This window comes from Haliotis asinina, chromosome 5 (genome assembly GCF_037392515.1).
Source record: "Haliotis asinina isolate JCU_RB_2024 chromosome 5, JCU_Hal_asi_v2, whole genome shotgun sequence".
Classification (NCBI taxonomy): Eukaryota; Metazoa; Mollusca; class Gastropoda; order Lepetellida; family Haliotidae; genus Haliotis; species Haliotis asinina.
The window spans coordinates 603,870-619,420 of NC_090284.1; the positions used below are offsets into that span (position 1 = coordinate 603,870).

Here is a 15,551-nt window from a genome sequence, read left to right on the forward strand (position 1 = left end):
ATGTCTGATCTCGCCTTCGCTGTTGACGCTTTCTGTTAGGTGACGCATATTGAAACACGCTGGGTCAAGGGTCATTGAAGACCACATCTCACAGAAAGACCGAATATGTCCCTGTGTCAGTTCGCCATGCTCATCTACAGCGTCGTGAGTATATCCTTTACTGCATGTGCAGTTTGTATTTACCAAGGTGTATTTTTCTCAGATTGTACACACATAAAAATAATGAAGTGTCACGTTGGATTGATAGCTGCTGTGGAGACAAGGGACTAGTGTCTATGGTTTAGACTTCTTCAGGGAGCAATCGGCGCCAGGGATAATATTCTCTTAATATAATTTATAATGTGTATATAAAACAGATTCAGAGAGCAATCTGCACTAAGGATAATATTGTCTGAATATATAACGTAACAGATTCAGAGAGCAATCTGCACCAGGGATAATATTGTCTGAATATATAACGTAACAGATTCAGAGAGCAATCTGCACCAGGGATAATATTAGCTGAATATATAACGTAACAGATTCAGAGAGCAATCTGCACCAGGGATAATATTGTCTGAATATATAACGTAACAGATTCAGAGAGCAATCTGCACCAGGGATAATATTATCTGAATATATAACGTAACAGATTCAGATGCAATCTGCACCAGGGATAATATTATCTGAATATATAACGTAACAGATTCAGAGAGCAATCTGCACCAGGGATAATATTGTCTGAATATATAACGTAACAGATTCAGAGAGCAATCTGCACCAGGGATAATATTATCTGAATATATAACGTAACAGATTCCATGAGGCTGAAGAGTTATGATCTGATCAGCATGAATGATGTTGCTTGGCACCAGTATTGTCTTTGGGACTAATGGGGCAATGCTGCTCACTTGGTCGTGAATAATGCTACTGTTTAATTCCCCTAAAGTCTGTTTCTGGTGAATCTGCGCAAGGGTCCCTCCATCACGTTACTTATCGGAAGACAAGGATGACGGCATCCTCTCATTACCTGACATAGCATATGTGGAATTACCTGACACTGCGTGTGTGACACTACCTGGCATGGCGTGTGTGACATTATCTTGCATGGCGTGTGTGACAATACCTGACATGGCGTGTGTGACATTGTCTGACATTGTGTGTATGACAGTAAATGACATGGCTTCTGTGATATTACCTAACAGTGCTTGTGTGTGACATCATCTCACATGGCTGTGTGACATTATCTGACATTGTGTGTCTGATAGTACCTGACATGTCGTGTGTGACATTACCTGACAATGCTTGTGTGTGACATCGTCTCACATGACTGTGTGCTGTGTGTCTGACAGTACCTGACAATACTCGTGTGTGACATACACATACATGCAGTATGTGTGACATTAGCTGACATAGCGTGTATGTGTGACATCATTGCCTAAGAGAGAGAGAGAGAGAGATGGAGGAGGGTTGTCTCATATTTCATGCGTGTGTAATGATCTCACATGGCATGTCTGATGATCTACTTCACACTGTGTGTACATTGTTATGCTATGTGATGTACTCCATACAGTAAGATCTGTGCACATTGCCATGCCATGTCATGTACTCCATACAGTAAGATCTGTGTCCGTTGCCATGCCATGTGATGTACTTCATACTGTACTCTTACCTGTGGGGAAATAGAAACATAAAAACATTTGAACAGTTTAAAATATGTATGCCTGCAAAACAGACATTTTAGAATTTCGTAAACGATAAAAAATATTGTATCTTAACATTCCTTTCATTCCTCTCCTTTTCCAACGTATAGTTAACCCAAGCAGAGAATGCAGAATATTTTAAGACATACCACAGGCAACTAGAATTCAAAATAATAACATCAAATACAGAAATAAATGGTATTTAGAAGTAAACGAATTAACGACATGTGAAATTTGAATTATCAAATATGTAACTGATTGAATCCAATGCTTGTACTTTCGGTAAAACAAATGTCGAAACCCGACTGCACATATTCTACGAAGGTGACGTTGTCAATGACATTTAGATTAATGTTAATGCGCGGATTCGCATGCGCATGAACAGACACTCTTCTTGACATAGACAGGAAAAAGGATATTACTTGGATACCCGGAGAGCAGAAATGACGTGCTCAGTCGGATCATTATTATCACAAAATGCAATTATTTCAAATCAAAACTAGCAAACAGACATCCAACTCTTCCACACATTTAAAAGGCGATTTTAGACAATTAAGATAATTACAACTTTGTAGCTCTCCAACAAAGTGTAACCCCAAATATTACATATGTTAGAGGCGCTGTTTAATTGAAGATGTTATCCATTCACTTTATTTCATACTCTCTGTACTTACTTCATATTCTCTGCTGTGATTGATATAAAAATTCCAAACCATGTCTGGAATTAGAGGACTTTTAATTCTACATTGATTTTTGTACGAAAAAGGTGAAATGAAAAGAAATGTATCTTTAACCACACAATGACCAGGCGAAGCAACTACAGACTTAGTATGATCTGTTGCAGGCATCCCTGTATCTTCTGTCAACTGCCCAAGCTGCTGATGGTGAGAGTCGGTGTGAAGTAGAGATGATGACCAACTTCAACTCACATGAGACAGCTGTAATGAATGAATAAATGAACGAAAGAATGCATGGATGGATGGATGATAGATTTTAAAATAAATAAATAAATAAATAAATAAATAAATAAATAAATAAATAAATAAATAAATAAATAAATAAATAAATAAATAAATAAATAAATAAATAAATAAATAAATAAATAAATAAATGCGAACCTTAGAATCGCTTCTGATACGTCTATTCTTTGTACCTGTTTACTCTTGCACGCACGTGAAAATGCTCGTGTCTTCAGTATTTGAGGTTCACACCAATCGGTGTATTTGGTATGCAGGGCCGTGCAAGCACACGTATAGTGGATCTACTGGATCCTTGGAGTCTGCCAACTTCCCCAAGTTCTACGACGACTACAGCGACTGCCAGTACATCATCCAGCCACAGCTAGGCAGCAGTTCCATCATCAAGGTGGTGCCAGAGATCTTTGATCTTGAGGGAGGGTACGATCTCCTGGAGGTGAGGGAGTTAAAACTATGATGTACTCCAGCTGAGTAAACGCGCGACTATTCACAGTGGATCATTTAGCACCGTGAACTTTGTGACTGCCATTAAACATGCATGAGCTACATTAGGAGCCAGTCCTGCTTGTGCCTGTCGTTGTTGGTATTTTATAACTGTGTTGTACGTGTGCAGGTTCGTGAAGGTGGGCGACACGGCAGGTACGTCGGCCACTTCACCGGCTCCGTCATGCCTGTGCTGTACGGTAAAGCAGTTTGGATTAGGTTCACGAGCGACTTCAGCAACGCCAAGAAGGGTTTTAGATTTTCTTGGAGCGGTGAGCTTAATGTGTAAACATTCATTTAGCGTAATGCATTGGCTGACAGTTTGTCTGTTCCACGTGTGCATGTTGGTGTGTGAAGTGTCTATGCATTATATTGGTGTGTGACGTGTTTATGCATTACGTTGGTGTATGAAGTGCCCATGCATTACGTTGGTGTGTGAAGTGCCCATGCATTATGTTGATGTGTGAGGTGCCTATGCATGATGTTGATGTGTGAGGTCGCTATACATTATGTTGGTGTGTGGGGTGTTTACGCATTATGTTGGAGTGTAAAATGTCTATCCATTCTGGGTGTGAAGCGTCTATGCATTATGTTTGTGTGTGAAGTGCCTATTCTTTACGTTGGTGTGTAAGGTGTCACTGCATTATGTGGGTGTGTGAGGTGTCTATGCAGAAGTTGGTGTGTGAGCTGTCTATTTTTTATGTTGATGTGTGAGGTCGCTATATATAATGTTTATGCGTGAGCTGTTTATACATTATGTTGGTGTGTAAAGTGTCTATCCATTCTTGGTGTGAAGTGTCCATGTTGGTGTGTGAGGTGTCTATTCGTTATGTTGGTGTGTGAGGTGTCTATGCATTATGTTGGTGTGTGAGGTGTCTATGAACTATGTTGGTGTCTGAGGTGTCACTTCGTTATGTTGGTGTGTAAAGTGCCTATTCTTTATGTTGGTGTGTGAGGTGTCTATGCAGAAGTTGGTGTGTGAACTGTCTATGAACTATGTTGGTGTCTGAGTTATCTATGCATGATGGTGGTGTGTGAGGTGCCTATTCTTTATGTTGGTGTGTGAGGTGTCACTGCATTATGTTGATATGTGAGGTGTCTATGCAGAAGTTGGTGTGTGAGGTGTCTATGAACTATGTTGGTGTCTGAGTTATCTATGCATGATGTTGGTGTGTGAGGTGCCTATTCTTTATGTTGGTGTGTAAGGTGTCACTACATTATGTTGGTGTGTGAGGTGTCTGTGCAGAAGTTGGTGTGTGAGGTGTCTATGAACTATGTTGGTGTCTGAGTTATCCATGCATAATGTTGGTGTGTGAGGTGCCTATTCTTTATGTTGGTGTGTAAGGTGTCACTGCATTATGTTGGTGTGTGAGGTGTCTATGCAGAAGTTGGTGTGTGAGGTGTCTATGAACTATGTTGGTATCTGAGTTATCCATGCATGATGTTGGTGTGTGAGGTGCCTATTCTTTATGTTGGTGTCTGAGGTGTCACTGCATTATGTTGGTGTGTGAGGTGTCTATGTATGATGTTAGTGTGCGAGGTTTCTATGCATTATATAGATGTCAACGCAGTATGTTTTTGTGGGGTTGAAGAGTTTTGGATGAAAGTGTTCATGTAGTATCTATATATCTCATTGACGAGATATTGTCAATTGCGGCCACATGTTGATGCGGTGTATATATTTTGTAGTGGTGTCCGAGGGTGTGAGGCTTGTCAACGGAACTGGAGGTTTGGAAGGCCGCGTTGAGTTCTACCATGCCGGAAGGTGGGGCACCATCTGCGACGACTCCTGGGACCCTTCTGAGGCATACGTCACTTGCGCAATGCTGGGGTTCAAGTGAGTGCCAGGGCTCTTCTTGGCGCCTGGGTCTAACTCCTTGCATATACATTCATTCCTAGCTGTGTCCAGGGATATATGTCCTAACAACCAATGCTTTATTGCATGAATGAGCCAGTTTCATTGTAGGGGTAACAAGACCGTATCTTTATCAAGCAAACAATAAAGTGTATGATCTAACTGACATATTCCCACGTACTTTACAGGGACCCCAAGGCGCTTAAATTTACTCAGGCACACTTTGGACGTGGAACTGACCCTATCTGGTTGGACAATACAAACTGCTTCACAAACATGACTTCCTTGGCACAGTGTCGCACAGAGAGCTGGGGTCAACACAACTGTAATCACGGGGAGGACTCGGGCGTCAGGTGTACAGGTGAGGGATTACACTATAGATGTACCTGTAGACAGGTGCACTGGCAAGGCGTTGCACTACAGCTGTACCTATAGCCAGGTGTACAGGTGAGGTATTACTCCATAACTGTACCTGTAGCCGGTTGTACAGGTGAGGTATTACTCTATAACTGTACCTGTAGCCAGTTGTACAGGTGAGGTATTACACTATAGTTGTACCTGTAGCCAGGTGTACAGGTGAGGTATTACACCATTGCCTTACCTGTAGCCAGATACTGAAGTTAGGTATTACACTGCGGTAGCCAGGTAGACAGATGAGGTATTACGTTATAGGTGTATCGTACCTGCGGCCAGGTATACAGGAGTCGTATCTGTCACGTGATGGACCACATATAAACCTAAAGTGTGCTTCTCACTATATATTAGGTCATGTCTCGTTTCCCAGAATAACCGCATTTGATGTGTTTGTTTTAGAGGGACAGGTTTTACTTTTCGTTAGTAAGACCGCTTCCCAGGGTTCACTTTCCCTAACTTTATATGTACATCAACATTCATTTGAAAAATATCATTCAAGAATAAACTCGCAATACAACGGTTTTCCGAAACGGGATCGTAAGCGCAGTTCTCTCATCCGTAGGCAGACGCTCTACCACACGACCACCGGACCGACAAAGGTGAAGGGGTTAAATTATGTACTTACAGTTACTGTTATTAAATAGATTTTACACGCATTTCAGTTACTGTTATGAAGCTTCATTAAATGCTCATCTACATTGTAATTACCCGTCACTGACGGTATATATGTTAGAGAAAACACTTCTCCTCGGTTTTGGTAGACAATGTAAAACCATGGGGGTCGGGAAATCCCCAGGGGCCGTACAGACCAACACGACGGGCACCCTCCGGTTTTACATTGTCTACCAAAACCTCTGAGGCGTGTTGTCTCTTCTCCTATAGGAGATGTCAGTGACAATCCAGTGTTCTCATTTCATACATGATTTTCGCCTTGGCAAACACCTGCCTTGGGTTGTCTCTAAAGGTATCACCTCCTGTGCAGGTGAGAGGAAACAACACCTGTAGGAGCAATAAATGAACACCGTGTACAGTCGTAATCTCCTCGGCGTGTTTGTATAATGTAGGATAAAGGCCAGCAGCGGTGCACTGGGGAGACTGGGACCAGCCCGGCCACATCGTGGATCACATGTAGTTGCTGCACACTGGCCAGGTGTTCACATCATGTCACGGAGTCAGTGTACCCCTTGTCACACTCGATGCAAACTGGGGGTACGCCCAATGTAATAACATGTTTTCTTCGCTGACAACACCACTTCCAATCCCACTATCTTTGTATTGCAGAAGCTCTGAGAACTATAAAACGGCTCGCAGGAAAAAGATCAAGTTTCCCAAAAGGTTAGTCAGTTTACCAGTCCCATTTATACTACCATGCATTGAGCTCGCGGAAGAGGGATATTTGGACACTGAGAAAAAGCACAGAAGAATTTTGACCTCCATACAGTTAGGTATAGTCATAATGTAATTATATTTGTTTGTATAATTATTTCGACCTTGGGGCGTATAATGCATTGGTTGAATATAGTTCGACGATCAAAGACGTGCACCATGCACAATACGTGCCATTGTCATCGTCAAATATCAGGTTTCAGTGCACAGTTCGTAAGTTGGAAAATTAATTGATTTCGTTGTTGTGTTGTTAGGGTATTTCCCCCATATTTATATGCTTAAACACACACGCACGCGCGCACACGCACATACACATACATAAATTGTCCGTGACATACCGTTAATCTAGTTGAAGGATGTCTATTGCCTATGACTGACTACCAATTATCTGGCTAGTTGTGTGTGTGTGTGGTCAGGTTGCAGCGGCTGGTTCACCAACACGACGGGCACACTGACGTCCCCCCAGTTCCCCCTGTATCCAAACTTCGCTCAGTGTCAGTACGTCATCGCTCCACCCAAGTCCGACTCCATCATACAGCTGAGGTTCACAATTTTCGACCTGCAAGAGGGATCTGATTTCCTTGAGGTAACTCTTCATGGCATTCTTGCGTTTGTATTAACGAAAACCGCAACGGAAAACAATGTCAACGTGCCTATTAATTCGTCTGTATTTACATAACTGGTAGAACATAATGTCGGGTAACGTGGTGGCTGTTGCCGTGGACAACGATGAGTTAAGGTGCTTTACCGCCCAGTTGACAAATGCAAGCGACAAGAGTAACGGAAGCGTCGCGAAAGCATCCACGCCTTCTGACCAAAGCATGACCTTTAGACTATTGTACGACCTGTAGATAATTGTAAGACCTGTAGACCAGTGTACAACCTGTAGACCCCTGTACGAGCTGTAGACCACTGTGTAACCTGTAGACCACTGTACAACCAGTAGACCACTGTACAACCTGTAGACGCCTGTATGACATGTAGACGCCTGTACAACCTGTAGACCCCTGTATGACCTGTAGACCCCTGTACGAGCTGTAGACCACTGTACAACCTGTAGACCACTGTACAACCTGTAGACCACTGTACGACCTGTAAACCCTGTACGAGCTGTAAACCACTGTACAACCTGTAGACCCCTGTGCAACCTGTAGAACCCAGTACGATCTGTAGACCCCTGTACGACCACTAGACCCCTGTGCAACCACTAGACCCCTGTACGACCTGTAGACCCTGTATGACCAGTAGACCCCTGTGCAACCAGTAGACCCCTGTACAACATGTAGACCCCTCTGGAACCTGTAGACCACTGTACGACCTGTAGACCCTTCCCTCAGTAAAAATAGCCATCCTAGATTTTCCATTGCATTGCAATTTCTTCTATGTCATCTGCAAATGTGGTTAATCTAGGTGAGGGAAGACGGTCCGACAGGAGCTTTTCTAGGACGGTTTAGCGGCCACCGTCTACCCCCAGTGATTTACGCCAAGAAGCTGTGGTTGTCCTTCACTTCGGACGCTTCAATAGGGAAGAAGGGCTTCATGGCCTTTTGGGAAGGTATGCAGTTTAGTAAAAGATTCCACTGGAATGTGATATCGGTCTATTCAGCTACAGGCTTAGTAACTGTAACTTTTAACTGTAGGCTTGTCATCTGTCTATTGCAGCTATAGGATTAAGTTTTAGTATCTGCCTCATCCAGCTATGCGTATTATTGTCCGTCTCTTCTAGATATATGCCTGTCTCCTATACCTATAGACTTAGTGTCTATCCTTTCCAGCTATCGACTAGCTATATGCTTCTAGATATATGCTTAGTGTCCGTGACTAACGGGATCGGGTGGTCAGACTCGCTGACTTGGTTGACACATGTCATCGGTTCCCAATTGCGCAGATCGATGCTCATGTTGTTGATCACTGGATTGTCTGGTCCAGACTCGATTATTTACAGACCGCCGCCATATAGCTGTAATATTGCTGAGTGCGGCGTAAAACTAAACTCACTCATTCACTCACTTAGTGTCCGTCCCGTTTAGAAACAGGCTTAGTGTCCGTCCATTCTAGACATAGCATTAGTGTCCGTCCCTTATGACATAGCATTAGTGTATGCCCCTTATAAATGTAGATTTAGTGTCAGTGTCTTCTGACTATGGTCTTCGTGTCCGTCTTTTCTAGCTATAGGCTTAGTGTCCTGTGTTCAGTAACTAATGATTGTGGTAAGACGCGTTCAACGGGACTGGCCAAGCTCACTGACTTGTTTGACATATGATTGTGTGGCCAAGACTCGACTATTACAGACATCCGCCATCTAGCTGGAATATTGCGGAGTGCGGCAAACCAACAACCAACCACACCTTCCATCGATAGGAGCATATGTCAATGTACATGTTCCAGAGTCTTCAAATGGTGTCCGGCTTAGGAATGGTACCGATGTCACCGAAGGACGAGTTGAAGTCTACCGCCAAGGTTCATGGGGTACCATCTGTGACGACTCTTGGGACAATATGGACGCCTTGGTCGTGTGTCGGATGCTGGGATACAAGTGCGTCAGACAATATTGTGTGGTGGGAGACTGGAGTCAGTCAGTACTGTGTGGTTTGAGGCTGGAATCAGTCAGTAATGTGTGGTGGGAGGCTGGAGTCAGTCTGCACCTTGTGGTTAATGTGTGGTGGGAGGCTGGGGTGAGTCAGTGTGGTGTGGTGGGATGCTGGAGTCAGACAGTACTGTGTGGTGAGAGGCTGGAGTTAGTACTGTGTGGTGGGAGGCTGGAGTCAGTACAGTGTGGTGGAGGCTGGAGTCAGTCAGTATTGTGTGGTGGGAGGCTGGAGTCAGTACAGTGTGGTGGGAAAATGGAGTCAGACAGTACTGTGTGGTGGGAGGCTGGAGTCAGTCAGAACAGTTTGGTGGAGGCTGGAGTGAGTCAGTATTCTGTGGTGGAGACTGGAGTCAGTCAGTACTGTGTGGTGGGAGGCTGGAATCAGTCAGTAATGTGTGGTGGGAGGCTGGGGTGAGTCAGTCTGTATCGTGTGGTGGGAGGCTGGAGTCAGTCTGCACCTTGTGGGTGATGTGTGGTGGGAGGCTGGGGTGAGTCAGTATGGTGTGGTGGGAGGCTGGAGTCAGACAGTACTGTGTGGTGGAGGCTGGAGTCAGACAGTACTGTGTGGTGGGAGGCTGGAGTCAGTCAGTATTGTGTGGTGGGAGGCTGGAGTCAGTACAGTGTGGTGGAGACTGGAGTCAGTACTGTGTGGTGGGAGTCTGGAGTCAGTACTGTGTGGTGGGAGGCTGGAGTCAGTACTGTGTGGTGGAGGCTGGAGTCAGTCAGTATTGTGTGGTGGGAGGCTGGAGTCAGTACAGTGTGGTGGGAAGATGGAGTCAGGCAGTAATGTGTGGTGGGAGGCTGGAGTCAGACAGTACTGTGTGGTGGGAGGCTGGCGTCAGTCTGCACCTTGTGGTTAATGTGTGGTGGGAGGCTGGGGTGAGTCAGTACTGTGTGGTGGGAGGCTGGAGTCAGACAGTACTGTGTGGTGGGAGACTGGAGGCAGACAGTACTGCGTGGTGGGAGCCTGGAGTCAGTCAGTGCAGTGTGGTGGGGGGCAGGAATCAGACAGTTCTGTGTGGAGGGAGACTGCAGTCATTACTGTGTATAAGGCGCATACAAGTGTTTTGCAATTTTTGTCTCACAGTGATGGGGATGACGTGAACGCAACGTCTTTGCCGGGAGGAACATTTGGTGCAGGTGTAGGTGTGATTGTCTTTGATGAGATGAGCTGTATCGGCGTGGAAGATAACATCCACGACTGCTCCTCTTCTGAAGATCACAACTGCAACCACTTTGAGGACGCTTCAGCCAGATGTATCAGTAAGAAAAACAGACGGATGACATATGATTTGTAATACATATCAAACACGGTAGAGTGGGATAGGTACAGCGGGATAGGTACAGCGGGATAGGCACAGCGGGATAGGTACAGCGGGATAGGTACAGCGGGATAGGTACAGCGGGATAGGTGCAGCGGGATAGGTACAGCGTGCTAGTTGATGCATCAGTAAGGAATAGCACTTTTTAGTAGATCCTCTGTAAATGACATGACACGAACACTCAGATGATATTCACTGGGCGTTATCCATCTGTATTCGCGATATGCACGGTTACCCGTGTTACGTCTATGTTTACAATGAACCAGTTGTAGACTTGGTGCAGCTAAACTGCTATTTCCTTATTCATTCAAATTCCTTTTCGCTGCAGGCAAAACTCCAACATCCCCGTCTGCTTTGGACAACAGTACCTTCATCCAACGTAAGTCTTGTACTGCTAAGTCGTAGCGTGGACTATTATTTCAAAGTTTCAAGGTAGTATTTGCAGTAGGGTGCAAGGTTGAGACCTTGGAGCCCTCTCTTTAAGCATAGCCATCTTACAGACGAATGATGTTCTCACCATGGAGTATGCTTTACACCAATGTCGTCATTTCTCTTGTGGTGTCTGCAGAGAGTATGGTGGATGCTGTAACAGTCGCCTGTGACTCACTCACCATGAAGGTGACTGTCGATCTCTCCCAGATTGAGGACGTTTATCCCCAACTGGCGGAAGGAACAGAATATTTAACTCTCGCCAGTGACAACTGTGTTGGGAACATGAAGAACAACACCATCGAATTCAACACTGACATCACAGATTGCGGGATGGTGTCTCTGGTAATTTGTTTTGTAGACGCTATTTAAACATGGAATAATTAGTTAAGATCTCGATGAATAGTTCAGTGGTGTAGGTAAAAGCACGCTATGTGAACATACGTTCTACATGTTTTGAAAAGATTACTAAAATCTTAGTATTACAATCTGTCCTAATCATTCTGTTTCTTCTCGAAGCAAAATCAAGAATACATCATCTACCGAAACAGACTAGTCTCTCACCTGAACGGGTCCGGCGACTCGGACAACACCAAGATCTCCCGCGGCTTCAACTCTGTGGCCATCCCCGTAACGTGTTCCCTGGCCAAGAGGGTCAGTCTGACCGCCCGTATGATCAGCTATCTGAAGACCAGAAAGAGCACCACTGTACGCGGTTATGGGAACTTTACAGCTCAGATGAACTTCTATAAAGACTTGGCTTACAGCAGGCAGATATTTGACTACCCGATGTACGTGGAGCTTGGAGAGGAGGTGTACGTGGAAGCCAGGATACTCACCCGTGACAAGAGCCTCAAAGTGGTTCTGTACGACTGCCAGGCAACACCTGGTTCAAATTCTACAGATAATGACGTTTATATTCTCATCTCTAAAAGGTAGATACCTCCCGTTTATAACTTCAAACGCACACAGTCGTACTTAAAAAAACCCTCCCGTCTCCATAACACACACATCACTAGATTGCACATTTCCAGAACAAATTTATAACTAGATACCTCCCATCACAACACATTCATCGCTTGATACCTCCCATCTCCACAACACATTCATCACTAGATCTCCTGGCTCCACAACACACTCATCACCAGATACCTCCGATCTCCATTACACAGACATCAGATAGTGTAAAAAATACGTTGCTAAACAAATCACTTACAATATTCACTGCTAGCAATACTGTCATCATACATCATACCATAATCAGTTTACTTATGATCTACCGACCAGATGCCCAGCTGACAGTTCAGTGGAGATGCTGACTTCTCCGAACGCCACTGCTGCTAGATTCCACTTCAAGACGTTCCAGTTCCTGCAGCAAGAGGGTGAGGTGTTCATCAAGTGTGCGCTACTGGTGTGTAACATCACAGACAAGTCTCAAGCCTGTAGTACTGCATGTTCCAACGGTAGCCGCAACCGCCGAAGTGCCGAGAAGGTCCACTTCGTTGACGTCATACAGGGGCCGCTTATATTGAAGAACAAGGCCCAACCAGGTAAATACATCCGCAAATCAAACTATAAGGCTATATGAAAAAAAGTCAAATCTTTCTCGGGCATCGGTGCGTCACTTTTATTTTGCGCATAACAATATTTTATTGCCATGTAAGAAACATAATTTTGACTTTGCCGCGTCCCGATCAACCTTTTGTCCACTATCAGAATGAGTGTCTGTAAGAACGAGTTTGACAGAATCTACAACTCATTAACCCGCTCTAAAAATAAAAGTGTGTACCTCCCTCGTCACTCTTTTTATATCAAACATTTTAAAAACGTCCTATCGCTCTCGTTACTTTTGACAAAAGATGTGCCCGAGAAACATTTATTTTTTTATGCAGGTTTGTAGGCGTCCACCAATGACGGACTTTTAAGGTCACTGTACTATAGGCATCCACCAATGTAAAGCACTAATCAGTTGACTGTACTGTAGGCAACCACCAATGTCATACTAATCAGTTATCTGTAGGGTGGGCATCCACCAATGTCACACCAATCAGTTATCTGTACTGTAGGCGTCAACCATTGACACACTAACCAGTTGACTGTGCTATAGGCATCCATCAAAGACATTCGCAACCGGTTATTGGAGTACCAAAAGGTCTATCATTTAGATGCATTTGGTTATTCAGTGTTAATCATTTCTTAAAGTTAAGTGCTGTTGGGCTGTCTTTTTATTTACAGCCATTACAACCTGGAATATACTAGTGTTTGACGACCATGTTTTTGTGTTCCAGTACACAAGCCTGCAAGCACAATCCACGTGGGTGCTATCATCGCCACGTGTGTCGTTGTTGTGGTCGTTGTCGTTACGATCACGCTGTTTATGTTTTCACGAAAGAAGAAGGCCACTTGGTTCACAAATCAAGTGTACAACGACTACGACAACCACAATGACATGGTATCGATGCTGCAAATGACACCTCCTCCTCCTCAAGCTAGAGAATAGCGATGAAATGGATGTGTGGGTATTTCCTCTGCTCGCCCTACGTCCATCGTGCCTCGTTGTAAAGATACTAAACCGCTCATCTCGACCTCCTATACTGCTCATCGGCCGCACAGGTTAGCCCGAAGTGTCACTTTCCTGGCGCACAGGTTAGCTTCAATGTTGTTTATCTGGTGCACAATTTAGTTTAAAATACTATCAAATTGGTGCAATGGTTTCTTGGAATTGGTGCTCATGGACTCCCTGCCTTACTTTAAAATATTTATTGTTACACATTGCATTTACTACTACTTATGCTGAAACACAGCCTAACTTGACGAGTTTCGTTTGTTGACTCGATACTCACACTCATTCCAGATTTCTCCACGTTGTATCATTTCATTCTAAATGAGTTTGTGTGCACTGACTGTGTATATCCAGTAATGATATAGTGTGAACAGATTTGTATGTGTACACCCTGAAGCAGGTGTTCCCGTACAGGGCTATTGTGGAACCGTTACATGATATATGTGTTGTCATGACGCCTAAATAAACTGACCAAATATGTGACTTCTGTACTGTAATAACTGTCTTGTCTGTACTGTACTGAATATACAGTGGAAATATCAACGTCATCAACTATCTGCGTCCTCATTTTGACTAAGGTAAGCCAGACCACGCCCACGTATAGTCCACATCTGTACTTTCAAGAGTAGAGTAACCACGCCCATGTCATGGCAACATTTCTACTTTTAAGGGTAGAGACTCTTGTCGGGATTCCACGTAACAGCAAGAATAACAAACACAGCTTACCACCTTGTGATATGACGATATACATGACAAAATTTAATTGTTCTTTCACATCTCTTCGGACAACTAGGCATTCACTGTCAGCATAAATTATATGAGTGAGACATATGAAACAAAGATTTAATGCATACAAAGTAATGTGTTCCATTGCATGTAAGATAAGTGTAAAGATAAAAAAATACGTTTTTCAGATTAACATAGAACGCCAATGTAACTCCAGTAAACAGTTGTGTCCTTCCATGTACTAAAGAGTAACTGTACCTGCGACCGTCGTTTCCTGACATTTCAAGCAAAAGGCACAACACATATTCCTCTATTTATGGAAAATATCTTCGAAGCATATGTCACGCGTTGTGTCTACCAAACGTCTATTGATTCCTCCCACTGTCTCGTTTAAAGATTTTGACACCTGGGCCGTATTTGATCATGACGAGAGTTACAGCCATCACCGACACCATGACGACACCAACCCCAACGCCAACAGCCGTCCCAGTTGAGAGCGAGCCACTGACGTTGGACGTCTCATTCTGAGAGGGCATTTCCAGAACACTTGACTCACTTCCTGGAACTGGTATCTCCATTGGGATTTCAGAACTTTCCCTGGGGTGAGATAGTGTCCCACTTGAGTCCGAGCTCCGAATGGACTGAGACGTTGTCCGACTTGTGTCCGAGCCTCCGCTGGAGTGTGATGATGCCCGACCTATGTCCGAGGTCACGCTGGAGTGGGATGATGCCCGACCTGTGTCCGAGCTCCTGCTGGAGTGGGATGGTGTCCAGTTAGGGTTCAATGTTACACCTAGGGGAGACGCGTTCGCATCAATCTCGGTATTACGATTTTCGCCATTAGGACCCGGATGGTGTCCACTTGCACTCTCCCCTGTAGACACTTGGATTCCCTCCGTTACACCAGTGCGCAACTCTGCAAGCAAGACCACCCATGTTTATATGTGGTATAATCACTGAAATGTTTGTGTAGCAGAGTTGTGTATAGTGTGGGTTGAATGGAGTTGTATATACATGCGTATGTGCATTCGTTCCATGTACACAAACCACCATTGCTAAGTTAACAATCAAACGCTGAGTTAAAAAAGTATTAAACATTTCATACATTTCATTTCATTTCAATA

The 15,551-nt window shown here is 44.1% G+C and overlaps 1 protein-coding gene across 1 annotated transcript; it reads left to right on the top strand.

Annotated features, from left to right (window-relative positions):
- The first annotated feature begins 41 nt into the window (after positions 1–41).
- Positions 42–14,184, top strand: LOC137283177 (deleted in malignant brain tumors 1 protein-like). The gene is made up of 16 exons (XM_067814620.1): positions 42–144; positions 2,527–2,566; positions 2,917–3,095; positions 3,273–3,414; positions 4,832–4,979; positions 5,186–5,358; positions 6,693–6,746; positions 7,214–7,383; positions 8,208–8,352; positions 9,186–9,333; positions 10,475–10,650; positions 11,038–11,088; positions 11,278–11,483; positions 11,658–12,073; positions 12,426–12,688; positions 13,427–14,184. The coding sequence occupies exons 1-16, from the start codon at positions 106–108 to the stop codon at positions 13,636–13,638; spliced, it is 2,562 nt and encodes an 853-aa protein (XP_067670721.1). The 5' UTR covers positions 42–105; the 3' UTR covers positions 13,639–14,184.
- The last annotated feature ends 1,367 nt before the right edge of the window (positions 14,185–15,551 follow it).

Coding starts and splice junctions, on each gene's coding strand:
- LOC137283177 (XM_067814620.1), top strand. CDS start 106: ATGTCCCTGTGTCAGTTCGCCATGCTCATCTACAGCGTC. Junction 12,074..12,425: donor TATATTCTCATCTCTAAAAG/GTAGATACCTCC, acceptor TCTACCGACCAG/ATGCCCAGCTGACAGTTCAG. Junction 12,689..13,426: donor GAAGAACAAGGCCCAACCAG/GTAAATACATCC, acceptor TTTGTGTTCCAG/TACACAAGCCTGCAAGCACA.